Raw genomic sequence first — 27397 nt, 5'->3', positions numbered from 1 at the left:
GAAGCTGTGAACTTCGTATGTTTGTCCCACATGGGTACAGGGGAACTTAGGCTGTTTTTGTTTGTTTTGTTTTGGTTTGGTTTGGTTTGTTTTTTTACTGCTTTTGTGGATGAATTAGGAGGGAGCTGGATCAGAAGTAGAAGAGCTGAGACTAACTGATGCCCATATGTGACGCCAGCATCACAAATGTAGGTTAATGCACCATGCCACAACACAGGCCTTGAGGAGTGGTACTTTTAAAAGTCATTTGATTTTCAAAAATGATTGCTTACAGAATGGAATAGCTACAATTTCAGTTAAATGTCTATTACATTTAAACAGTCAGCAAACATCATATAAGTATTTTTCAGTCCCATGAAATTATTAGCAAATTTGTTAGCTCAAAAACTTTCCACTTGACTATTCCCTCTTAAGTAAATTGGCATATGACAGTCATATCAATTAATTTTCAGAAGTTTTCCCAAGCATTAGATTGAGTTAAGAGTAAAGCTTGCTCTCTGTCGAAGGGGATGTTAACCTGCAGTGGCAGGGGGACACAGACTCTGTTACAACTAATTTGTTGGTAATAACTATTTAAATGGTTTACTTATGGACATTTAAGTATTATTATGTCCATTTTTAAATTTTTTCTACTTATTTAATAACTTTGCTGATTTTCAACACTTTAAAATTCTTTTCAAAGCTTCAATAGCATTTACTGCTTATTTGCAGTTGTGTCTACGTAGTTGATCAAATATGTTGATTTATTTCTTTGAAAGGGAAAGAATTACAGAGGAGGTGAGACAGAAAGAGAGCTTTGATTTGCTGACCCAAATGGCTGTATCAGCCAGGGCTACGCCACACCAAATCCAGGAGCAAAGAGTGTCATCCAGGTCTCCTGAATTGGTGCAGGGGCCTGTGGACTTGGGCCATGTTGTGCCACTTTCCCAAGTGTATTGGCAGGGACCTGGCTTGGAAGTGGAACACCCATATGCTGCAGGAATCAGGGGTAACCCTTTGTATCAGAGCACTTGCCACCCAAAGTGTTCTATTAATACTACTTTTATTCCTAGGTCTTTTTTTCAATTCAGAGGTTACGGAATAACTTACCTTCACATCTGACTTTTGTACACACTCACTCTATTGTTTTCTTTTCAAGATTTATTTATGTGTTTGGAGGGTAGAAAGACAGGAGCGGAGGGTGGGGGAGAGAGAGTGGGGAAAAGAGATTGAAATGAGAATATGTTCCATTCACTGGCTTACTCTCCAAATGCCCACAACAGCCAGATCTGGGGCAAGCCAGATCTGGATGGGTGGTAGTATTTCAGCTATTACTGGAGGATTTCCAATCCAAAGCCAGGAGCCACCTGCTTCCACCAGGTCTCCCACACAGGTGCAAGGTCTCAACGCTTTGTGTTGTCCTTAGCCACTAGGCCATCATGCAGTAAGCATACTTTCCATGCTCACTCAAACCTCTTATAGATTCAGCATAGGGGAACTCAATTAGCTGTTAAGAAAATCAAGTTAAGAAAATCAATCCAATTTTTGCTAATGTGTGACTATGTCTTAAATAGATAAATTTTCAAGTAGATATAAAAATGGAAACATCTAAGAGATTTGAGGAAGAATGGTTTGGGATAGAATTTCTGTAACAAACAAGCAACCCTGTTGTTACTGAGTCCAGTATTTTGTTATAGTTGTTCCTATATTCATGAACTGTTTCCCTGAAAGCTTGAACTAATAGCAATAAGAGTTCATGAGGTAAATGAGCAAGATTGAAGCCTTTGATATGTATGGTTTTGTAAGTTCAGGAGTCCACTTCTGCATCATCACTATAGTCTTTTCTCGCCTAACTGACTTTACATTTAATTTATTATCCTAATACAAATAATAACCATCTTTATTTTCTCTGACTTAAAGACATGTAAGAAGCTGTTAATTATAGTCTACATCAGTTATGATAAATACTAGTGAACTTTTTAAAAGCATCTTGTTCAATAATTCAGTGGACTAAATCTGAATTCTAAGATCTGATCACTTAGCACTTGAAAATATTCATCTTTGGTGCCAAATCTTCAGGTAGGAAATGATTGAATGAGCATATTCTATGATCAAATGTCTATTTGTTACTAATGACAACATGTAGGTTGTTGCTCCTCGATTAAAGGCTGCCTTCTCAATTTGGCTGTTGCCTTTACCAGTTGTTGCAATATTAGATATTTACAGACCCTAGACGTGTTAACTTGATGATTTTGGTAAGGAAAAAAAACAAGAGTGACAGAGGACATACATGGAATAACCAGCTGCTTATGACTTCCATGTGGATATGCTGGTCCAGCACTCCTAAATGTGATTTTTCCAGGATGTCAGAGCCAGATTCTTATATGCAAAATGTCCCAATTTTGAAATAATGGCAACTAATTCCAAATGCTTGAGAGGAGCAAACCCCAAATTTGGTACAAGCCAAACAAAACATGCTTGAGAAATTTATTCTTGGGTATTTTGAGCGTTTTATGGTTCTCCAGAAACAGTATGTGAAAAACAACTATTAGAGTGAGTTTTGATTCTGATTCTATGCAGTCTGATTGCTTCTTTTTCTGTTAGCTTGCCTAGAAGTTGTATCTGTATCCTAAATGTAGCTGGGAAGAAAGATGCACAGATGGCTAGCATGGAAAGGGAAGGGAAACAACTTAGGGCTGCTTTGGCACTAGAGAGATTATATCCAACAGGAGATATAGATGAATCTTAGTGTCTTCCCAACCTTGTATTTTTGCTGCAAGCTGCTATGCTTTAATTTATATAAAGTTTCACAGATTTTTTAAGCCATATTCTAAGTTCTAAGATACATGCATATCTCCAAGGTTATGATTATTACTGTCAAAGCATAGATGACCAGCAACCATGTAAACCTGAAAATTAGGTGGGTAATTAAAGCATTTAAAAATATTCACATTGAAGTTAGTTTTTACATTGAAGAGGTTCTTTTCTTCCTTAACAATTTAAAATTTGAGAGTAAGCGAGAGACCAAGTTCCTGGCCACTGAGCTCACTCTCCAAATGCCTGCACCAGCTGAGATAGGCTTCTACAAGGATGATAAGGTACCCCGCTACCTGAACCATCCACACTGCATCCCAGGGTTATGAATCAGCTCCTTGATCTTGTTCTTTTGGTCTCTGGGTTTTTTCTTCTCTTATTTTGATTATTTCTTTTTTTCTGTTGCTCTTGGGATTATTTTGCTGTTGTTTCTCTAGCTCCTTCAGACGTATGGTTAATCTTTTATCTAGTGCTGTTCTGGTTTCTTGACACAGGCACCAGTTGCAATGAACTTTGTCCTCTTAGCACTGCCTTGACTGCGTTGCACTAGTTCTGACGTGTTGATGGCCTCATTCATTTCAAGCATTTTTTTTTATTTCCTCTTTGGTTTCTTCTATCACCCATTGTTCATTTAGCAGCATGTTGTTCAGTTTCCAACTATTTGCATATGTTCTGAGGTATTTTGACTTCTTGATCTCCAGTTTTATTACATAATGGTTTGGGAAGAAGCAGGTATGATTTCACTTTCTTTAAAATTTGGTGAGGCTTGTTTTGTTGCCTGTAATATGATCAGTGCTGGAGAAGAGTGTATTCTGCATCTGCACACTGAAAGGTTCTGCCAATATCAATTAAGTCTGTATGTTCTGTTGTCTAGATGAGTTGCCTTGTTTCCTTACTGAGTTTCTGTCTTGTAGATCTGTCCATTGAGGTTAATGGGGTATTAACGTCCCCCAGTATTATTGTCGGGATCTATTTCTCCCTTTAAGTCTGTTGATATAGGGCCTGGCGCAGTAGTCTAGTGGCTAAAGTTCTCTCCTTGTATATTTGGCATCCCATGGGCACTGATTCGTGTCCCAAATGCCCCACTTCCCATCCAGCTCCCAAAGCATTGGAGGATGGCCCAAACCTTGGGACCCTACACACATGTGGGAGATCCTAAAGAAGCTCCTGGCTTCAAATCAGCTCAGCTCTGGCCATTGTGACCACTTGGGGAGTGAACCAGTGGATGGAAGATCTTTCTTTCTGTCTCTCCTTCACTCTGTAAATGTGACTTTCCAATAAAAACAAATTAAAAAAAATAAATCTATTAATATTTATTTTATATACACTGGCATTTGGTACATATACATTTATTATCATGATTTCTTCTTGCTAAATGGATCCCTTGATGATTATGTGGTGTCCTTCTTTGTCTCTTTTAATGCTTTTCATGTGAAAGTACATATTATCTGATACTAGAATGGCTGTGCCAGCTTGTTTTTCCTTTCCATTAGCCTGGAATATCCTTTTCCATCTTTTCACTTTCAGTTTCCACTTAACCTTTGTCAGTGAGAGATGTCTCTTGTAGGCAATAGATAGATAGGTACTGTTTTTTTTTTTAATCCAGTCTGGTGATCAGTGTCATTTGGTTGATGAGTTTAAGCCACTTACATTCAGGGTTAATATTAAGAGATAGTGATTTGGTCCTGTCATTTTAGCAATGGTTTCTCAATGTTTGATTTATGTTTCTTTTGTGATTTTACTAAGATGTTCTCCATGTTTGGTTTGGAATTGGTATGTGTCATTTTTGGTATCAAATCTTCAAGCATATTTGTAGAGTAGGTCTGGTGGAATGAAGTTGTTCAGCTTTTGTGTATTTTGAGAAGTATTTAATTTTATTTTCAAAAGCAAAAGAAAGGTTGGTTGGGTATGTTTTTCTGGGGTGACAATTATTTCCTTTTAGGATCTGGAATTTGCCACTCCATTCTCTTCTGGCCTGTAGAGTTTCCTCTGAGAAGTTATTGTGAGTCTATCTGTGGTTGCTCTATAAGTTAGTTGATGTTTCTCATGTGCATTTGGTTATTTTTCAACCGAAAGGAGCTTGTCATGGTGAGGATCACTTCTATCGAGGTTCTCTGTCCTTCCTGTGTTTGGTTTCCCCTTTCTTTCTCTGTGTTAGGGAAATTCTTTATTATTTCATTGAATACATATTCCAACCCAGCTCTTCTTTCTTTGCCTTCAGGAATACCCATATCCCTATGTTTGGCCTTTTGATTGGATCACCTAATTTTGTGTAGTGTTCATAGGTTTACTCAGTTCCTCTTTCAGCTTTGTGGGTTTCAGTGTTTTCACAGGTATCTTCCAATTTGAAATTCTTTGTTCTGTCTCACTCATTTTATAATTGAGGCTTTCCATAGACTTTCTAAATTACTGTATTATATTCTTTATTTTTAATAGTTTAGTTTGATTCTGTTTCAATGTTGCTATTTCCTGTGTAACATTTTCCTTAAGTTCCTTGAACTCCTGTATGTGCTTCTGGTTGTTTGTGTTTTTTTAAAAATCATTGCCCAGCAGTTCGTTGAATTTGTCCTTAGTTAATTCTGAGGTGGACCTAGACTTTTGCAGGTTTGCCTGGCAACAGTAACTTCATTCATTGTGCCTGTGGCTCTTTTTTTGCTTCACCCTGACCCATTCTCGGCTACAGGTGGCATTTAAAGAATAAGCTGCTTGCTAAGTGTTCTCTGTTTCTCCCTGCCTATTCTCCTCCCCCCACACTCACACCAAATATATGTATTTCTTTCTGTGTTTCAAACAAGTAAATAACATGTGTAATATATGTGATTAAATATAACACTATGTATGTATTTTATACACACACACAGAGCACAGAATATTATGCCTGGACTCTCAAGGGCAGGTTGCAGATAAATTAGTTGGAATTCTGCATGGGAGATTTTCTCTTCCTGTTTATTTATGTATTTATATATTCAGTCATTGATTTTATTAGTATGAGTTATTAGTATTCATTTTATACTTTGATTGCAATCCTTAACTACTCTGTACTACTTTTGAAACTGTTCCAGCTTTGAGCTTGTGGAGTTCTTTCAGTTGTCATATTTCCTCAATCTGTGTGTGTGTGTGTGTGTGTGTGTGTGTGTGTAAAACACCTGTGAGTGAAGAAGGCCATGCCTGAGAGGCCTGACCTCAAGTGCAGTGAGCAGAAGAGGGTAGTCTTTGGGATTCCAAGATACAGAGGAACTAAACATCAAAATCATTGTAAAGGCATTCTTTAAATCTCTTTCTGAAAAGCTTACCAAGGGTAATTTTAGTGCTGTTCGCCTTCTCATCAGATTACTTGAGTATAAGACAAGGCATCTCTTTTGTGCTTTGCCAAATTGTCATATTGTTTTTTAATTTTGTATTAGTTACCAGCGTCATGAAATAGAAGGGTACTTCAAAAAGTTCATGGAAAATGCATTTTATAAGAAAATTGCAGTTTCGTACTGAAATAAATTTTTGGTTCTGTTTTCCACAAACTGTTTTTGAAGTACCCTGATATAGCTGAGAATTCCTTAAATGTGAAGTTACTTCCTTTGGATGTTCTTCATCCATTTGTTCCTAATTAGTTTCTAACTTATTTCCAGAATTAACACTTTTTAATTTACCATTTGAAGATATGTGTTTGAAAGGCAGAGAGAAGCAGACATAGAGAAAGATCTCTTCCATCCACTGTCTTATGCCCCAAATACCATCAGTGGCTAGGGCCAGGCAGGGCTGAGTTTAGGGGGTTAAAAGCTCAGTCTTTATCTCCCACAGGGGTGTTGTTTTGGGCCCTGCCTCATCGCCTGAGTGTGCATCAGCAAAAGGCTGAAGCAAGGAAGAAGGCATGAGGACTTGAACCACTGATATGACATGTGGATGTCTCAAGCTCTGTGCTAATCAACTGCCTAATTTTTAATTTTTCTGCTGCATTTCAATTTGGCTAGTCAGATCTGTCTTTTAATTATTTATTTATGTGAAATATCCAGTGAACTTATCACGGAGAGAGAAAAAAATAACACAACAGTGCACTTTCCTATCTGTGTGTACACCAGTAACTACAAATTAAATAACCTAACCCATTGCTTACAGACTTTGAAAGATGTACCTAGTTACTGATCATGATGTACATCTCTTATTTACATAGTGATTTGTGACCTGATCTGCTAACAGCAAACTTGGTACATGATATAGTTGCTCAAAGGAAATATGCTAAGTAAAAAGGGACTAACTTGGGCAGGGACTCAGGTATTTGGGCCATTTTCTGCATTGGTAGGAAGATGGAATTCGAAGGCAGATGGAGGGAACTATACCCAGGCGCTTACAGGATGCAGTCATCCCAGCCAGTATCATACCTTCTGTGCCAAAAATTCACCCCCAAAATACCCTTCCTCTAGAATTAGGAAGGAATGAAATAAGAACATTTGATTTTGTAAAAGGGAAAACTTTTTTTGTAAGTATTTTGTTTGAGGGCCTGGTGCAGTAGCCTAGTGACTAAAGCCCTCACTTTGCATGTGCCAGCATTCTCTATGGGCACTGATTTGTGTCCTGGCTGCTCCACTTCCCATCCTGTGACCTGGGAAAGCAGTGGAGGACAGCCCAGGAGCCTTGGGACTCTGCACCTACGTGGGAGACCCGGAAGTGGCTCCTGGCTCCTGGCTTCAGATGGGCTCAGCTAGATCTTCCTTCTTTCTCTCCTCCTCTCTGTGTATCTGACTTTCCAATGAAAATAAATCTTTTTTTTTTGCAAGTATTTATTTGAAAGAGTAACGGGGAGTAAGAGAGTGATCTTCCACCTGCTGGTTATTCTCCCCAAACCTGCACATAAAGGGCTAGGCGATGCCAAGGGCCAGGAACAAGGAACTCTGTTCAGATTTCTCATATGAATAGCAGAGACCTGTCATTGGGCCATCATCTAATTGCCCTCCCAGGTAGGTGAGCAAGGGACTGTATCATAACAAAAGAGTCTGGACACAACCTACGCTTTACACAGTAATCTTCAACTTAACCTGCTGCCCACAATGAAAGCTTTTTTTCAATAGTAAAAGTAGCAAAGTCAATAGGTAGAACGATATGTCTAGAAAATCATTACACTGATGATAAAAACTAATTTCTGTAACATGTAAGATTTTTGGGTGGTGGCAAAAAGGGACACAATCTGATAGAGAACTCCATAGATGAATAAAAAAATGTGTGGAAGAACAAATCAAGCAAATAGGATTGAAATAAGTGAGCAAGAAGAAGAAAAAATGATTTTAAAATTTAAATTAGAAAAACTCTTGATTAAGGTAATGTAGAAATGCCCTTAAATTTTGATGGAATTGGGAAGACCTTCTGGGAAGAGAATTTGGTAATTAAAGCTGCCAGGAGAATAGCGTATCTGTTTGCTTAGTTTTGGCAATTCTCCTGGAAATTCATCCTGTAGAATAAAATTAAGTATTTCAGTTGACTAAAATATATAAGATGCTAGCATACATATTTTTAACACTGTACTTTCTAAAAACTTTAAGGAGAGCTAAAGTCTTATTATCTAAACAATTCTGTATAAGTGCTGTTATAAGTACTTTTATCAGATGTATCATTTGCATTCATTTTCTTCAAACCTGTGACTTTTTTTTGGTGGATTCTTGTTTTAAAATTATTTATTTATTTTCACCTTATTTGAAAGAGAAGGAGAAACATCTTGGACATGGACAGACTAAAGGTAGAACTCAGAATTCAGTCTGAGTCTGCCATGTAGGTGGTGGGAACCCAAGTGCTTTAGCCATCACCTGCTGCCCCCATGGTGCACATTAGCAGAAAGCTGGATGAGAAGGAGCTGAGACTCTGAATCAGGCGCTGTGACATGGAATGCGTGCCATAATCATTGTCTTAACTGCTGTGTGGAACAGTGCCCCGGGAATGCTTTGAAGTACAGAAGCTTTTCATTTTTAAAATGAAAATAAGTTACTTGAGAGACAGGCAGATCTTGCACTTCCTGGCTCCCCTCCTAATGCCTACAACAATCAGGATGAACCAGGGTAAAAGGCAGGAACTGTGAACTCAATCCATGACTTCTCCATGGTGACAGGAAGCTATCACTTGTGCCATCACTGCTGCCTTCCAGGATCTGCATTAACAGGAAGATGGAGGCAGAAGCCCAAGTGGGATATTAAACTCAGAGACTTCAGTATGAGATGTGGGCTTTTTAATGTGCCACATTAATTGCTATGCTAAATACCCATTGAGAAGTTTATAAATTTGATGAACTCCAATTTACCAAGTTTTTTTCAAAGGTCATGTTTTTATGTTTTATCTGATGTTTTCGTACAGAAAATTTACAGCTTTAGCTCTTCATTTAAGTATGATCCAGTTAACACAAATTTAGTTGCTGTGTATAAGTATGTCATTTTGTTTTTATACATGTGGATACCTAATTTTCTCAGTACCATTTGTTCCAAGAAAAGACCACATCCACTTATAGTTCATCCTATGTGTATTAATAGTTTTATAGAAAAAGGAAGGAATTTTTCCATTTATTTTTAATCAAAAAGTGGATCAGTGAATATGGAATAAGTGACTAACCATTTCTCTTGAATTTTATTACTATCCAGGGTGGTTTCTACAGATAATAAAAGGGGACTTGATTTCTTTCCATACTGGGACTCCTGTTATCTATTTATCTATCTATCTACCTGTCTATCTGTCTATCTAATATTCTAAAGTCAAATGTGGGGGTCTGTGCCAATAGGTTAGTCCTCATCTTTAAGTGCCAGCATTCCATCTGCATACTGGTTCTTCTCTGCCCGCTCAACTTCCCATCCAGCTCCCTGCTTATGGCCTGGGAAAGCAGTGGAGAATGGCCCAAAGCCTTGGGACCCTTCATCCACGTGGGAGACTTGAAAGAAGTTCCTGACTCCTGCCTTCGGATGGGCCCGACTCTGGCTGATGTGGCCACTGGGGGAGTGAGCCAGCAGGTGGAACCTATTTCCTTCTCCACCTCTCCTTTCTACAAATCTGCCTTTCAGATAAAAAATAAATAAATAAATCTTAAGTGTGCACACAATGTGGCAAGTGACTCATGGCAGAAATATTCAGTGCAGTAAAGTATGACACCTTTTATGACAGTGCCCTTGCATGTTGAGTCTAAAATCACATTATAATATTTGTGGCAGCTGCACTTTTTTTTTTTTTTTTGAAGATAGGAGCCAGGAGCTTCTTCCAGGTCTTCCATGCAGGTGCAGGGTCCCAAGGCTTTGGGCCATCCTCCACTGCTTTTCCAGGACATAAGCACGGAGCTGGATGGGAAGCATGGCTGGGACATGAGCTGGCACCCATAAGGGATCATGGGTGTGTGCAAGGCGCAGACTTGAGCCACTAGGCTACTGCACCAAGCCCTGCTTTGCTTTTACATGAGTAAAAATACTAAAAAATTAAAAACAAGAAAATAGTTCAACAGGTCTGAATTGTTGCCAGTCTCGCCGTTCCAAGCACAGTAAAATCTCTTCAGAATCCACTGGCTGACATAGTCTGTTCATGGTTGGGGTTCTGAGATCAGCAGTTCAGTTGGAGGGATCCCCAAAGAAGTTTCGTCTGAGGTGATCCCCAGACCTGATTCTTGTATATGTTTGCGAGTACAGAGTCTGGCACAGTCCATCGCCCCAATCAGCTTATGCATATGCTGGTTGTTGCAATTGCTGGGTCAGTTCTGTCTCCACGCGAACCAGTGGTTGTTGCAGTCCAGCCTGATCCTTTCCACTTCTTACTCGGCCCTCACGCAAACCAATGGGAGCTGCAGCCTAGTTGGGGCGACTCCCCACAACCCCGACCAGGTCTGCCCTCTACCCTGATTCCCATGCTTGCCAATATGTACTACAGATTCGTTCAGTCTGTCCCACCTCCCATTTAGCTCTGGTACATGTCAATTGGCATTGAAGCCTAGTTCAACCCAACCTGCCCTATTATCCAGCCCACACACATGCTGACAGGTGCTAGCCACCCCTGCCCCAATCCTGGTTTTCATGTTCTCCAGTGGGAGTGGTAACCCAAGAGGTAGGCACCCAATGTTTCCCTACTACGCCACTCCCACTCCTGGGTTATGTACTCTGTAGGTGGTTCTGTGGTTTAACTTGACAGAATTAGCCCCCAGTACCAGCCTTGCCAGCTGATGCTGCGGCAAAGCCCAACCAAGCCTCACCCACTCTAATTTATGCTTGCACCGGTAGGAACAATCAGCCCAGCCGGGTTTTTCCCTGCTGTAGCTCACATGAGGCCCACAGGTGTTGTAACCCTGCCTGATCTGGTCTGCCCCCATCCCAACTCATGCTCTCTAGTGGGAGTGGCTGTCCACCAGGGGACCCCTCCACATTCCCCCTACCGGCTTTGTCCCCTCCATCCCTGGTTCTCTCATGTGCTGGTTGGACACTGCGGTCAAGTCTGGTATGGCCCACCTTAGCTTGGCATTTGCCAGTGGGTGTTGTAGCCTGACCCGGCCCAGCCCACCACCAATTCCAGCTGACGCTGATGAGGGTTATAGCCTAGCCCAGCCCAGCAGGCATCCAATCCCAGCCGTAATGTGGATTGGTATGTGTTGGGACTGAACCTGGCACGACACACACTCTGTTCTGGTGCTCGGATTCGCCAGCAAGTGATGTGAACTGATTCAGCCTGGTCTGCCCCCAAGCCTTGCCAAATGTATGCTGGTGGGTACCTTTCCCTGGCTTGGTCTGGGCTGCTCTCTATCGTGGTTCTTGCACTCACCTGCAGGGACTGTGTACTGCCAGTGGAGTTGCTTAGGTTCCTCCATCAGAACCTCTCCCAGTGTCAGACCTCACGCATACCGGTGGGTCCATGAAGCAGCCCCACTTAGTCCACCTCCTGTCCTAGCATTAACAGTGGCATTTCCTGACTGACCTTCAACCCATTCTGGTTCTTACTGTTGAATGTTTCAACCCAGCCAAGGCTCGACCATACCCAGACACAGCTCACACATGGTTCAATAGGGGCAGAGACCTAACCTAGTCCATCGTATATCTGCCCTGGTCCTCCAGAGCACCAGATAATGCTGTAGTCTAGCCCAGTCTGGTGCGTCCAGTCCCAGTCCACATTTGTGCCAAGGGAGACTGCAGCCATGTCCAGACCAGAATACAGCCCCCACTCCAGCTCCTGCACTCACCAGTGGGAACCCAACCCAGTTAGAGTGTCTTCTTAGCTTTCCAATCGAGCCTGTTCCCAACCATAGATCGTGTTCGTGCCAGTGGTTGCTCTGATCCAGTTTGGCATATCTCCTCACCTGGCTTGTCCTTTGCCTTTGATGCTACGGCCTCGTATCCCTGGTTCATGTAGACCAGTCAGTATAAGAGCTTAGCGTTGCATGATCTGTGCTCCATCCTGTTTCTGTTCTTCATTGTGAGTTAAGGTTTGCTCGGCCCTGCCCGATCTGCCCCCTTCTAGTTGCAGCTCAGTCTACCCCACATGCTGTTTCAGGATGCACGTTCGGGTGCTTCTGCCTTGACCTGCCCAAACTGTTGTTGGTTCCTTTACCTGTAAGTGATGGTATGTTTCATGGTCATACCTGGCTCAGCCCATCACCACCCCAACTCGCAAGCTAACCAGAGGGACTTGTATTTCCACAAGGTTGGGCCCACACTTCCCCCAGAGAATCTACCCCCGGATCTGTTCTCTCACGTGTTGGTTAGTGTCTTGACCAAGTGAGACCCATCACCTATTCTGCCTCTCAGTCAGGTATTGGCACCTTGCCCTGCCAGACAGGTCCGCCAGCCATAGCTGTTGTGTGGACTGGTGTGTGGCAGTCAGTAATGCTCCATGTTAACAGCCCATCTAAGGAATCCAATGTGGGTTCCTGAATTAGTCTGGCCCAAATATAGCTTATGGACTCTCTCCTCCAAACCCTAAAATCTCAGTCTCCATGCTAGCAAGCAACTTCCATGACCCCATCGCTGGGAGTCACACAGATTTCATCCATCACCTACACTCACACTAACCTTATCCCTGGATGTCCCTGGGAAACAGTTACATACCCTACAAACCTTAGAGCTCGCCCAAAGCCTAGGATTCTCTCAGTGTGTGGTAACGGTGTCCCTGGGCCAAGTCTGTGGCTTGGGTACTCTGTGCCAGCAAGTCGCCACCGTTGTGAAGGGCTGCTATCACCCGAGCCACCAAGGTCGAACTCCTAATTTATTTATTTTTTTTTAGCTTGTTACTCTTTTTTTTTTTTTATCAAATTTATTCATTAATTACATTGTGTTGTAATTTCATAGGACCTGGGATTATCCCCACACTTCCCCACACCCTCCCCCATGGTGGATTCCTCCACCTTGTTGCTTAACCATAGTTCAAGGTCAGTTGAGATTCCCTCTTAGCAAGCATATGCCAAGCATAGAGTCCAACATCTTATAGTCCAGTCAAGTCCAACTACTTATTGGGGAGACCCTCTCTGGTCTGAGGGCAGAGCCCGCAGAGTATCATCCCGATCAAATAAAAGCACTAACATATTATCAGCAACAATTAACATCGGTATGGAATTAATTGACATAGTATTGAGTAACCAATATGTTAAAAATAAATGTGATTTCTTAACCCCATTCTGTGACCACCCCATTCACATTTCCATTTTAGTTTATATACTACATATGATATAACATCCATAACATAGCATGTTATACATAACATCATATCTTCTTAAATTAAGGCAAACATGTGGTATCTAACCCTTTGGGATTGGCTCATTTCCCTTAGCATTATGGTTTCCAGTTTGGCCCATTTGGCCACAAAGAACTGCATTTTGTTTTTTTTAATAGCTGAGTAGTATTCCATGGAGTAGATGAACCATAGCTTTCTTATCCAATCCTCTGTTGATGGGCATTTTGGTTGTTGCCATGTTTTTGCAATTACTGATTGTGCTGTTATGAACATAGGAGTGCATGTTGGTTTCTCATAAAACAGGTGTTTTGGATATATTCCTAGGAGTGCTATTGCTGGATCATACGGTATGTCGATTTTGAGTTGTTTGAATATTCTCCATACTGATTTCCATAGAGGCTGTACCAGCTTGCAGCCCCACCAGCAGTGGAGTAGGGTTCCCTTTCCCCGCAACCTCGCCAACAAGTGTTGTTGGTGTTTTTCATGTGGGCCACTCTTACTGGCGTTAGGTGGTACCTCATTGATGTTTTAATTTGGATTTCCCTTATTGCCAGGGAACTTGAGCATTTTTTCATATGTTTGTTTGCCATTTGGGATTGTTCCTTTGTGAAATGTCTGCCCATTTCCCATGCCCATTTCTTGAGTGGCTTGTTTGTTTTGGTGTTTTGGCTGTTTTGTAGTTCTTTGTATATTCTGGAGATTAGCCCTCTATCACCTACGTAGTGCGCAAAGGTCATCTCCCAATCTGTGGGCTGCTTTTTTACTTTATTGATTGTTTCCTTTGCTGTACAGAAGCTTCTTAGTTTGATGAGGTCCCATTTGTTTATTCTGGTCTTGATTTCTATTGCTTTTGGAGTCCTTTTTAGGAAGTGAGGACCTACCCCTAAATCTTGTAAAGTATTTCCAACATTTTCTTCCAAAAGTTTGAAGGTTTCCGGATGTAGGTTTAGATCTTTTATACATTTAGATTTGGTCTTGGTGTATGGTGAGAGATGTGGGTCTATCTTATTGTTTCTACAGGCTATCAACCAGTTGTCCCAACAGCATTTATTGAACAGACCTTCCCATTTGCCTGGATTGTCGTTTGTCTTTTTGTCAAAGATTATTTGGCTGTATCTGTGTGGGTTCCCGTCTGGTGTTTCTGTTCTGCTCCATTGATCTTCCTCTCTATCTTTGTGCCAGTACCAGGCTGTTTTGATAACCACTGCCCTATAGTATGTCCAGAGGTCCGGAACTGTGATTCCCCCTGCTAACTTCGTGTTCTTCAGGATGGTTCTGGCTATTCGTGGTTTTTTGTGTTTCCAGATGAACCTTTGGATCATTGTTTCCAGTTCCATGAAGAATGTTTTGGGCAGTTTGATTGGAATTGCGTTGAATGTATATATTGCTTTTGGCAATATAGACATTTTAATGATATTGATTTTACCTATCCAGGAGCATGGGATGTTACTCCATCTTTTGAGGTCTTGTTGAATTTCTTTTTTAAGTAGTTTGTAGTTTTCCTCAAATAGGTTTCCTACATTATTGGTTAGGTTAATTCCTAGATACTTCATAATTTTCTCAGTTATTTTGAATGGTATTTTGCTGTTAGATCTTTTTCCAACTTGAGGCTGTTTGCATACACTATGGCTGTTGATTTTTGTTCATTAATTTTGTACCCTACCACTCTACCAAACTGTCGTATAAGTTCTAGGAGTCTCTGTATTGAGTCTTTTGGCTCTTCTATGTAAAGAATCATGTCATCTGCGTATAGTGAAAGCTTGACTTCTTCATTTCCCATTTGGATTCCTTTGATTTCTTTTTCTTGTCTTATGGCCTCAGCAAGTACCTCTAGGACTATGTTGAATAGCAGTGGAGAAAATGGACATCCCTGTCTTGTTCCAGATCTCAGCGGGAAGGGTTCCAGTTTTTCTCCATTCAGTATGATGCTGGCGTTGGGTTTTTCATATATTGCTTTGATTATGTTGTGGATTTTTCCATCTATGCCTACCTTGGTTAGGGTTTTTAGCAGGAAGTTGTGTTGGATTTTGTTGAAAGCTTTTTCTGCGTCTATTGATACTATCATGTGATTCTTGTTTTTCAGTTTTTGGATGTGGTGTATTATATTTATGGATTTCCTTATGTTGAACCATCCCTGCATTCCAGAGATGAATCCTACTTGATCCGGATGAATGATCTGTCGGATGATTTTTTGAATTCTATTGGCTAGGATTTTGTTGAGTATCTTAGCATCAATGTTCATCAGAGAGATAGGTCTATAGTTTTCTTTCTCTGTAGGATCTCTGTCCGGTTTTGGGATTAAGGTAATGTTGGCTTCAAAGAATGAGTTTGGAAGGGTTGCTTCCTTTTCTATTGTTTTGAAGAGTTTGTAGAGGATTGGGGTTAGTTCTGTTCGGAATATTTTGTAGAATTCTATAGTGAAGCCGTCTGGGCAAAAGGCACAGATTAATGGAATGGATCACCAAACAGCACCCAACTATCTGTTGCCTACAAGAGACACATCTAACCAGAAAAGCCTCTAAGAAATTGAAAGTGAAGGGATGGAAAAAGACATTTCATGCCAGTGGATGAGAAAAAAAGGCGGGCGTAGCTGTCCTAATCTCAGATGAACTAGACTTCAAGCTGACAGACATCAAAAAAGACAGAGAAGGACATTATATATTGGTGAAGGAAGTAATTACAATCGTGAACATATATGCACCTAATTCGAATGCATCTAGCTACGTGAAGGAATTACTTACAGACTTAAGGGGAGACATAGATATACACACAATAATAGTGGGCGATCTTAACACTCCTAATTTATTTTTATGTGAGAAATCTTTCTGTTGTTTACACCAATTTTGAATTAGATTTTTCTACTTTCAGCCTAAAGTAAGCTTAACCAATAAATAAGTCAATTAGTTTAAACTCTGTTGCTGGCAAATTGAATAAATAGTATTTACTTTATAGAATTATGAAGAATAATTGAAATGTTATAGGAGAAAGCCACTCTAATTATAAAATAACTTCATAGATTTGTGGTTTTATTAGCACAAATGATATTTGTGCTTTAGTATGCAAAATATTGCACTTACATGAGGCTTTCTTTGGTAATTACCTAGTAATGGTATTCAAATCATTGGGCTCTTTAATGACAGAATTAAATGATCTTCAAAGTTTATTGCAATTCTACAAAATAAATAAGTCTGAACTTTGAATATTCCTGCCTGAAAACCCAGATTAGGTAAACACAAAGAATAGAAGTTAATAACTTAAAACATAATTCATTAACCAGTCACATTACAGATACTTTCCCTTTCACAGTGATTCTACTGATTGTAGTACTTTGAGAATCAGAGGCTCCATTACCAGTGTACCTACCGTGAATATCAACTCTCATTACTTTATAGAGATTGCATTTACTTTTAACTAAACTCATGACTTGTTTTTCTACATCTAACCAACATGAACATACCATTATTTTTCTTTTTTCTGTCATCTGTGTTACTCTTTTGTACTGCCATCTTCCTATATACTTCCTTTACCTAGAGAACTAAGTATGCATCAAAGTGATTTCCTTGTTTCCACTATCTTTTTTCTGTTCCTCTTCATTTGTGAAGCAAGGTGAAAGGTAATTTTTATGGTCCTTGCTGATTCCTAACATTTTTATGTTCAGTTCTGCTTCTAATATTTCCAGAAGAACTCAGTTTTTTTTTAATTGTATACATTTTATTTTTGATGATTTTTACACATTTGATTAGGGTGCCCAACCAACCCTCACCCCCTCTGGCTTATGCATGTACCTCTAGGTACAGTCTGCTCAGCCTGGCTTGTCTCCAATCCAGCTTACATGCAGGCCAATAGGTTTTGTAGCCCTGCCTGGCCTGGTCTGCCCCCAGGCTCAGCTCTCACGATCATCAGTGAATATAGTAGCCCAACAGGAAGTCTCCCTGCAGCCCCCCCTACTAGGTTAGTCCACTGTCTGCTGGGGCTCACGTGTGTTGGTTTAGTGTTGTGGCCCAGTCTGGCATGGCCCACCTCACCTTAGCATTTGCTAGTGGGTGCTGTAGCCTGGCCTGGCCTGACGCTGCCTTCAGGTCCAGCTCCCACTGGTGGAGAACACAGCCTGGCCAGCCCAGCCAGCCCCTAGTCCTGGCCCTAATTTGAACTGGCTGTTATTGCGGCTCATCCTGGCATAACCCACATACCAGCCTGACTCACCCCAGACCTGAGCCAAAGGTAAGCCCATGGATACTGTAACCTGGCCTTTTCTGGGCTGCTCCTTTTTTTTTTTTTTTCGGTTTTTGAACTCATCTGTAGGGACTGATTCCCGACAGAAGAGTTTCCCAAGCTCTTCTGTCAAAACCCCTCCAATACCAGATTTTGTACACACCAGAGCCCTACTTAGTCCACCTCCTGTCCTTGGAGGAATAATAGCCTTTTGACTGGCCCTCATCCATTTCAGTTCTTACTGTTGGGTGCTCTGGACACCCACAAGCTCAGGACCCTCCCCCTGCATAGCAATGGTGGATGGGGAGCTAGGATCCCCAGCAGAAAGTCTGGCTTGGTACCGGTTTCCCCAGATACCAGTACTGCTGTTCAGACTTACCTGGACTCCTCCCACCAGCATGGCGTTGGTGGACAGAACTGTGGTCCTGAGCATGCCCAGAAACATCTGAAATCCATCCGCAGCATGGTCACTGTGGACAGAGGAAATTCTTGGACAAGCCCAGGACCCTCCCCCCTGCCCAGTGGTGGATGAGGAGTCAGGATTCCCAGCAGCAACCCTGGCCCAGCGTAGATTCTCCCAGCCAGAACCATATGGCTGAGGGATCCAGATACTCTCCCACTGCTCAGACTTACCTGAACTCCACCAAGAACTCATTTTGATTATATTAGGATTAAGTTTAAAATTTTTGATCTGAGGATAGTAGAACCTGAAAGAAATGATATATTAGTAGCCTTCCAGAGTTAAAGAAATGCATGGCTTGAGGGAAATCTGTACTTGTGATTGATTTGATGGCGTGACAGCTAGTAAGACGTTTTTCATTTGCTAATGTCTCTTCAGATGGCCTTAGCAGTCATGGCTAAGTCAGGCCAAAGTCAGGAGCCCAGGAATCCATCAGGTCTCCCTCATGGCCAAAATACTTGGGTCCTCTTCTGCTGCCTTCCCAGAGGCATTAGCAAGTTATTGAATCAAAACAAGAGTTGGGTACTGCAGTCACATCTGGCACAGGCAGCCTCACCTTGGCATTCCGTGTTGTGCACTGCTTTTTTTTTTTTTTAATCTATTTTATTGTGTTGTTGTTGACAATCTTTACATAGTTAATTTCAGTTAAAGAAAAAAAAAGGTTCAGGGGGATAGGGAAGTGGGTAATACTATTATGTCCATATTGTTTCCATCATGTATCTGAGGTAAAGGGGGATATTGAGGGAGAAGCCCCACCCGGTTTCCCGCCCACCCCAAGTCCCGGATGTGGGGCATGCTCTGAGATATGTGCTCAAGTGGTGTTAATAGTTCTCTAGTTATGAATCGCTGCCAGTTTCGCTCGATGAGGTCGTCCACTGATTGATATGGTCCATCATGAAGTCTCCGTTTGCCCCATATTTCGCTGCCAACATATAGCTGAGATGAATGATTGATCTGTTCTGTCTTCTGTCTTTTCTTGATTACAGTTCTGAGTCCAGCAGTTTGATTGGGGAGATCTCCAAAGAAACTTTGAGGTATTCCCAGACTAGTTTCTTGTATGTTCTAGCAAGCACAGGGCCCGGCACAGTCCATCACCCCGATCAGCTGGTGGTTTCAATTGCTGGGTTGGATTTTGTTTTCAGTCCCGAGTTGCACTGGAGCCAATGGGTGTTGCAGTCCAGTCTGGTTCGGCCCTTACATCAACCAGTGGGAGCTGCAGCCTAGTCGGGGCGACCCACAATAACCCCCACCAGGCCCGCCCCCTACCCTGGTTTGCCAGTATGTGTAGCAGTAGACCAGTCTGTCCCCCATCCCATTTGGCTCTTGTACTTGTCAATGGGTATTAAAGCTTAGTTCTATCTAACCAACTCAACCGTCCAGCCCTCACGGATGTTGTTGAGTGCCTCTCTATCTAACCATCCCAGCCCCCGTCCTAGTTTTCATGCCCTCCCACGGGAATAGTGACCTAAGAAGGGGGAACCCACTTTTTCCCTCCCAGGTCTCTCTGTCCCGGGTTATGCACTCTTTATGTGGTTCTGTGATTTGACTTGACAGAATTAGTCCCCAGTGCCAGCTTCTGCCAGCTGATGCTGCGGCTATGCCCAAACATCCCTCACCCACTCTAATTTATGCTTGCACCCGCAGGAATAATCAGCCCAGCCTGGCTTTTCCCTGATCTAGTCCACATGCAGCGCACAGGTATTGTAGCCTTGCTTAGTCTGGTCTGTCTCTATCCCAGCCCACACTCTCCAGTGGGAGTAGCTGTCCGGCGAGGGGATCAGCCCCTTAATCCCCCTGCCAGTTCTGCCCCTCCCTTCCTGGATCTCACGTGTGCTGGTTGGGTGCTGCATTCATATCCAGTACAGGCAACCACGCCCTGGCATTCCATAATGTGTACTCATCCCACATTCTGTTCTGGTGATCGGATTTGCCAGTGGATGACATGGACTGATTCAGCCTGGTCTGCTCCTGACCCATGCTGAATGTCTGCCAATGGAAAACTTTCCATGGCCTATTCTGGACTATTCTTGTTGTTGGATGTTTCAGCCCGGCCATAGCTCGTCCATACCCACATACAGCTCACACATGGCTCAGTAGGGGAGTGAGACCCAGCCTAGTCAGTCCCACATCTACCCTGGTTCTCCATGACACCAGATGGCGTTGGGATCTGAACTGGCCTGGGTGCACTGCTTTTGTCGCAACCAAACCTGGCTCGACCCACACTCTGTTCTGGTGTTTGGATTTGCCAGTGGATGATGTGAACTGATTCAGCCTGGTGTGTCCCCGACCCATACTAAATCTATGCCAGTGGGACACTTTCCATGACCTCTTCTGGCCTGTTTCCTGCCATGCTTCTTGCGCTTACCTGCAGGGACTGTGTCCTGCCAGAGGAGTTGCCCAGGCTCCTCCATCAGAACCCCTCCAAGTGCCAGATTTTGCGCATACCAGTGGGTCCATGAGCCAGCACTACTCAGTTCACCTCCTGTCCTAGCAGGAACAGTGGCTTTTTCTAACTGGCCTTCAACCCATTCTGGTTCTTGCTGTTGGATGTTTCAACCCAGCCACGGCTCGTCCATACCCACATACAGCTCATATATGGCTCAGTTGGGGTTGAGACCTAGCCTAGTCCATCCCACATCTACCCTGGTCCTCCAGAACACCAGAAGGTGTTGCAGTCTGTCCCAGGATGCACATTTGGGTGCTGCTGCCTTGACCAATCCAGACTGTTGTGGGTTCTTTAATCTGTGGTTGATGGCAGGCTCCTTGGTCACACCTAGTTTAGTCCATCACCACTCCATCTCTTAAAGTAACCTGTGGGGCTAGAATTTCCATAGGGTTTGGCCCACACATCCCCCACAGAATCTTCCCCCGGATATGGTTCTCTAGCGTGTTTGTTAATGTCATGGCCCTGCTTAATGTGACCGGTCTCCTGGGTCAGTTCTGTTTCCAGCCCTGTCATGAACTTGGACCAATGGGTATTGTGGTCCAGCTTGATCCTACCCACTTCGTACTCGGTCGTCACACAAACCAGTGGGAACTGCAGCCTAGTTGGGGCGACTCCCCATAACCCCCACCAGCCTGCTCCTTTCCATAGTTCCCATGCATGCCAGTATGTACCGCAGGTTTGTTCAGTCTGTCCCACCTCCTATTTAGCTCTCATACATGTCATTGGGCATTGAAGCCTAGTTCGACCCAAGCAGCCTGCTATCCAGCCCACACGCATACTGGCAGGTGCCTTTCTATTTAGCAACCCCTGCCCCTGTCCTGGTTATCGTGCTCTCCAGTGGGAGTGGTTACCCATGATGGAGGTGCCCGCTATCTCCCTACTAGTCCTTTCCAACTTCCGGATTTTGCACTCTCCAGGTGGTTCTGGCATTTAACTTAACAGAATTTGCCCCGGTGCCAGTCTCTGCTATCTGATGATGTGGCAAAGCCCTACCAACCCTTGCCCACTCTAATTTTGCTTGCACCATTCGCAACAGTCAGCCCAATCAGGCCCTTCCCTGATCTAGCTCACATGAGGCCCACAGGTGTTCCCCTCACCTGTCTCAGCCTTTGCCTTCAATGCTGTGGCATAGTATCCCTGCCTCCTGCAGACCAGTTGTTGTAAGAGCCTAGGTTGGAATAACATGTGTTCCATCCTGATTCCTATTCTTTTTTTGTGAGTTAAAATTTGTTTGGCCCTGCCCAGTCTGCCCCTTTCCAGTTGCAGCTCTGCCCACTCCACATCCTGTGTTAGGATGCTCCTTCGGGTGATGCTGCCTTGACTTGCCTAGAATGCCATTGGTTCCTTTACCCATAAGTGATGGCAGGTGCCATGGTTAGTCTTAGCTTAGCCCCTCGCCACCTCAGCTCGCGAACTAACCTGCGGGACTTATATTTCCACAGCGTTAGGCCCACACTTCCCCCATAGAGTTTACCCCTGGACCAAATTCTCTCGCATGCTGGTAAGTGTCTTGACCCTACTGAATGTGACCAGTCTGCTGTTCACCACCCAGTGAAGTAATGGTGCCCAGCTAGACAGGCCCCTATCCATAGCTTTGGTGTGGACCGGTTTGTGGCATTCAGTGATGCTCTATGCTAATAGCCCTTCTCAGGATTCCTAATTTAGCTGGTGATTCAGTCTGGCTCAAATAGATCTTATGGACGCTCCCCTCCAAACCATAAGGTCTCAGTCCCCACACTTACCCGAAAGTTTCAGGACCCTGTAACTGAGACTCACCCAAAATTCATCTCTCACGTACAGTAAAGCTGGCCTTATTCCAAGGAGTCCCTAAGCAGCAATTTCATATCCTGAAAACTCCAGAGCTCGCCACTGGGTGGCCAGCAGGCAGAGAGCCTGGCACCATTTGGTGCACTGGCAGCCCAAAGCCAAGGACTCAGTCACTGCGTTTCGGCAGTGGTTTTGGCCTGCTGAGTCCCAAGTCTCAGATCCGGCCCAGTAGGGACGCCCCCCACAGACGCCACTCTGGGGGGGGCTGCCATCTGCCCCCAACCCCAAGGTTCTGAATCCTGCCAGACTCGTCCAGCCACCCGATGTATTCATTTTTATTGGAAAGTCAGATTTTTGGAGAGAAACAGAGGCAGAATGAGCTTCCATTCACTGTTTCACTCCCCAAGTGGCTACAATATCCATAGCTGAGTCTATCTAAAGCCAAGAACCAGGAGCTTCTCCTGGATCTCTGACACAGGTGCAGTGTCCCAAAGCTTTGGGCTGTCCTCTACTGCTTTCCTGTGTCACAAGCAGGGTGCTAGAAGAGAAGTGGGGCAGCTGGGATCCCAGCGCATGCAAGGTGAGGACTTTACCACTAGGCTATCACAGCAGGCCCTTGGCATACTCTTTGCTAACCAGTTGCATTGTTGAATTCTGTATTATCTGATTGTCTTTTCTAATTCCTTTTGCTTCAACGGTAAGATAACCCAAGCTTATAATTTTGCTAGTAAAAAAATATCCTTGCAAAAGAATGTTTTCATTTTTCAGTAGTCCATAGCTCTCCTTCACTGTCCTCTAAAGGATAAAGTTGGTTGAATGAGAAGTGAAAATACTTTGCAGTACACATTTCTACTTCTGAATAAAAGGAGGGCTGTCAATGAAATCAGTTAAAGGCACATTGACAATATATTATTGGACTTTCTACCTTTGCATATATTTACAATTTCATGATACACTTAAATGACAATATATTAAATTTGTAACTGTTGCTAAAGGACTATACCACCATGATAATATGAATATGGGGAGGGAAAATGGGGAGAGATAAAGGAAGGGGAAGAGAGGAATGCCTATACCTACAAAACTGTGTCCTGGGAAATAATACCGATCGGTTCAAATAAGAAAAAAACAAGTCATCTTAAATGGTAACTAATTATGCTTTTTAATTCTGTATGAAAAAGAAAAAAAAGCTAGCTGACAATTTGTAGTATACCACTTTTAAAATCATGATAAATTTAAGTTATTCTTCATTTGAGCAATATTTAAAAGAAAATTTCTCCAAAAGTTATCTCTGGATTGGAATGATGTGTAATTTAGTGGTGTGAATAGATAAATAAGAATCTTTACATTCTTTGTTCGAAGTGAAGCCTCCATTGTGTTTGATGTGAGTAATCAGCCTGAATTCGTTTTCCACAGTGACCAGCTAGAGAGCCGGTTCATTCACAGTTAGCAGTCCTGTACTCTAAAAAGAAGGACCTAGAAGAAAATACTTTTTATGGAAACACTGATTTCTCTCTCCCAAGCTTCTGCATCCCTGCCTTTCATGACAACTTCAGGAAAGCCCTTATCTTTGGATTTCCACAAATTTCAATTTCTCTTAGAGCTGGAGAACTTAAGTCGTGATATATATTTTTTTTTCTTTTCAGTCCCCAAGAAGTCTCCTCTGTCTTAGGAAGGTTGTGGCAATACTGGCACTGTGCAGTATGGTAAAAGTGTATGTATAAGAGCAAACTCATTTCAGGGCTTAATTTGCAGATGATTTGGAGGTTTTTTTCTTTTTTTCCTGGATATTTGAGAAGTTTCTCACTTCAGCTTAATCAGGAATTTCTGCTGTTGGACTTGGTTTTGTCACCTGCCACCACACCCTATATCTCTCACTATAGTTGCAGGTTTTCTCTTTCTGATAGTACTAGTCATCAGTATCTGTGCTCACTTCTTAATGTGAAAGGAAAGGAATGGTATAGATTGATAGTCAAGGTCTTTGAAAGTTTTTTTGCTCTTTACCAAATGATCTTTTCTATTTGTTTCGTTCTTATTCTCTCAGATGGCATAGTATTTCTACTAGTTGGAAATTGGAGGGCTGGTGCTATGGCCTAGCAAGCTAGGGCCTTGGCGTCAGCATCCCATTTGGCTGCCCATTCATGTCCCTGCTGCTCTGTTTCCAATCCAGCTTCCTGATTGTGACCTGGGAAAGTGGCAGGGGATGGTTCACGTCATTGGGCACCCATGTAGGAGACCTAGAAAAGAGGTTCCTGACTTTGAATAAATTCCAGCTGCTGTTTTGGGAGTGAAACTGCAGATGGAAGAGCTCTGTCTCATTTCCTCTCTGTAACTTTCACATAAAATCAAATGAATCAGTCCCGGCACGGTGGCCTAGCGGCTTAAGTCCTCACCTTGAACACCCCCGGGATCCCATATGGGCGCCGGTTCTAATCCCGGTGGCCCAGCTTCCCATCCAGCTCCCTGCTTGTGGCCTGGGAAAGCAGTCCAGGACAGCCGAAAGCTTTGGGACCCTGCACCTGCATAGGAGACCCGGAAGAGGTTCCTGGTTCCTGGCTTTGGATCGGCGCAGCACTGGCCATTGCGGCTCACTTGGGGAGTGAATAGCTGGACAGAAGATCTTCCTCTCTGTCTCGCCTCCTCTCTGTATATCTGACTTTGTAATAAAAAAAAAATAATAATAAATCTTTAAAAAAAAATCAAATGAATCTGTCCAATGTGACAGCCTGTGGCACTGATATCCTATAGGAGTGTGGGTTCTATTCCTATCTTCTTCACTTCAGATCCACTTCATGCATGTGGCATGGGAAAGCAGCACGGGGTTTCTCAGATCCTGGTACCCTTGTACCCATGTGAAAGACTTGGGCCTCTTGGCTGCTGGTTTTGGGTTGGCTCATTTCTGGCTATTGATGCTGTTTGAAGTGTGAACTAATGGATGGAAGATTCCTGTCTTCTGTCTCTCCTTCTCTATAAATCTGCTTTTTAAATAACAATGATAAAATTTTTAAAATCTCTTAAAAAGTAAGTTAGTAGAAAGGCAAATTTGGTGGTAGAATGTGATTCCCACCTTTGTTTCTTTACAGAATATTTTTAAATGTTGTCCCCTTCATCTGCTGTGTTTTTTCTTTCTAAAAAATTATTTACTTATTATTTCAGAGGTAGAAACAGAAAGTGTTCCTATGTGCTGGTTCACTGAGCAAAGGTCTACAATAGCTTGAGTTGGACCAGGCCAAAGCCGGGAGCTGGGAACTCAAGCCAGGTCTCCTACATGGATTAAATAACACTCAACTATTTGAACCATCCGCTGAACATCCCTTGGTATCACATCCTGGCATTCTGATATTGCTTGTGGTGCATCCAAGTTGACATGTTAACTGTTATGCCAAATACTTTGCAGCCCAATCACGTGTGACAGGGGGCACAACCACTTTTTCTTCAGACTACTCCTCTTCCTTGGAAAGAGTATTGGAATTTCCATATGTGACTAGGTAATTCCAAAGCCTGAAAGTGTTACTAGGATCATTATGGTAGTCTTCTATAGTATAAAAACATTGATTTTACTAGCTAGGATGTTTAGATGTGCATTTTATTCTCTTTATTCAGTAAAGCAAAAAGAATTTTTTTTTAGCAATTCTGATGAAGTACGTTTGAACTGGTTACTTCATTGGAGGATGATAAATGCTTATTTTACAAAAATGTATGGAGATTACTTGTTCATATTTTTAATAACTTTCATATTGATTTCATATGTTGACAGTCTTCGAATGACTTTTTAAATGGTGAAGTTGGTCAAAAACAGCTTTTCTAGTGTTACTTTTTTATAGCTAAAAAGGAACCATTGCTCACCTGATGATATCCATCTTTTCTTAGAGGTTTCGTTCTTTCCTTTTTTATACAAAAAATGGGAAACAAAAAGATTTGAAATGTTTCACTGCATGGTCAGTCAAATATTGCTTGTCCAGTTTCTTTTTAAAATAAAATTTCATTCTTAAAAATTATTGAGTTATAGTGACATTTTAACTAGAGAAGAGTGAGATAATGGTTGCACAGATGCTGTTTGCTATGTTGGATGAATTAACCGTAATCTTTTCTCCTACAGAGAATTAGTATACATAGGAGTATAAGACACTTGTTTTTACAAATAAAACATTGTTTTCCAGATTTTCTCAGGAAGATAAAAGCAAAATTGCTTTATCAAAGTGTATGATGACTTGCATTTGATTAATTTCCATTATTCCTTCTGAAACAGACACTCCTTGAATATGCAGAGAAATGGAAAACTTCAGAAGACCCTTTACCTTTGTTGGAGGTATACACAGTGGCTATCCAAAGTTATGTTAAAGCTCGACCTTATCTTACCTCTGAATGTGAAAATGTAGCATTGGTTCTGGAACGCTTGGCATTGTGAGTAGTTTTTTTTTAGTAAATATACTAGATTTAGCTTTTTAATTGTTAACTTTATATCTCAGATCTTACCATAGATTTTAAATAGATTAGTTATGGGGAGTTTACTGATGTTAGAATTATTGCTTTTATTCCTCATTTGTATCTTAATAATTATTCATGTCCTGATGAATTTTCTGTTTTTCAGAAGCTGTGTTGAACTCTTACTCTGTCTACCGGTTGAGTTATCAGATAAACAGTGGGAACAATTTCAGACACTGGTGCAGGTGAGACTATTTACCTGTTGTTGGATATAATATGATTACATTTTATATTGGTTTTCTGTAAGTAATGACAGGCATCAGTTGGTGCTCTTACTAATACTAGTGTTTTTCATGTGAGAGTACTTCAAAAAGTTCATTGGAAAATGAATTAAAAGATGAGTTTACTTCGGCACAGAAAAAATTTGAGTGTGTGTAGTTTTTTCATTTAATGCATTTTTCTATGAGTTTTTGAAGGCCCTCTATAAACTGAATGCTCAATAAATGTTTACTGATGAGTAGGTGTTGCATGGTTCTTTAACATTACAAAATTAGGGCTTTGGCAGAGCAATAAGGGAATACAAAAGCAAATGCTCTCATTTGTACTTAGAAATAGTTAATTACTGAAAATCTGCA

General features: G+C 42.0%; 2 protein-coding genes across 3 annotated transcripts in view; both read left to right on the top strand.

The window, feature by feature from the left end:
* LOC131479624 (jerky protein homolog) overlaps window positions 1-27397 on the top strand; it is a 151164-nt gene that overhangs the window by 42357 nt on the left and 81410 nt on the right. The gene's annotated exons all lie outside the window — the stretch shown is intronic.
* The window catches only part of ZNF292 (zinc finger protein 292), an 82375-nt gene that overhangs the window by 16990 nt on the left and 37988 nt on the right, over window positions 1-27397 (top strand). The window contains exons 3-4 of one of the 2 annotated variants that reach the window (XM_004580404.3): window positions 26587-26741; window positions 26929-27007. In XM_004580404.3, the coding sequence (XP_004580461.2) occupies window positions 26587-26741; window positions 26929-27007 (234 nt within the window). Of the gene's footprint in view, window positions 1-26586; window positions 26742-26928; window positions 27008-27397 lie in introns of those variants that run through there. The other variant, XM_058660960.1, reaches the window with a different exon arrangement.

This window comes from Ochotona princeps, chromosome 1 (assembly GCF_030435755.1).
Source record: "Ochotona princeps isolate mOchPri1 chromosome 1, mOchPri1.hap1, whole genome shotgun sequence".
Taxonomy (NCBI): Eukaryota; Metazoa; Chordata; class Mammalia; order Lagomorpha; family Ochotonidae; genus Ochotona; species Ochotona princeps.
Note: the sequence above shows the minus strand (reverse complement) of the source record. Positions and strands in the feature narration are given on the sequence as shown.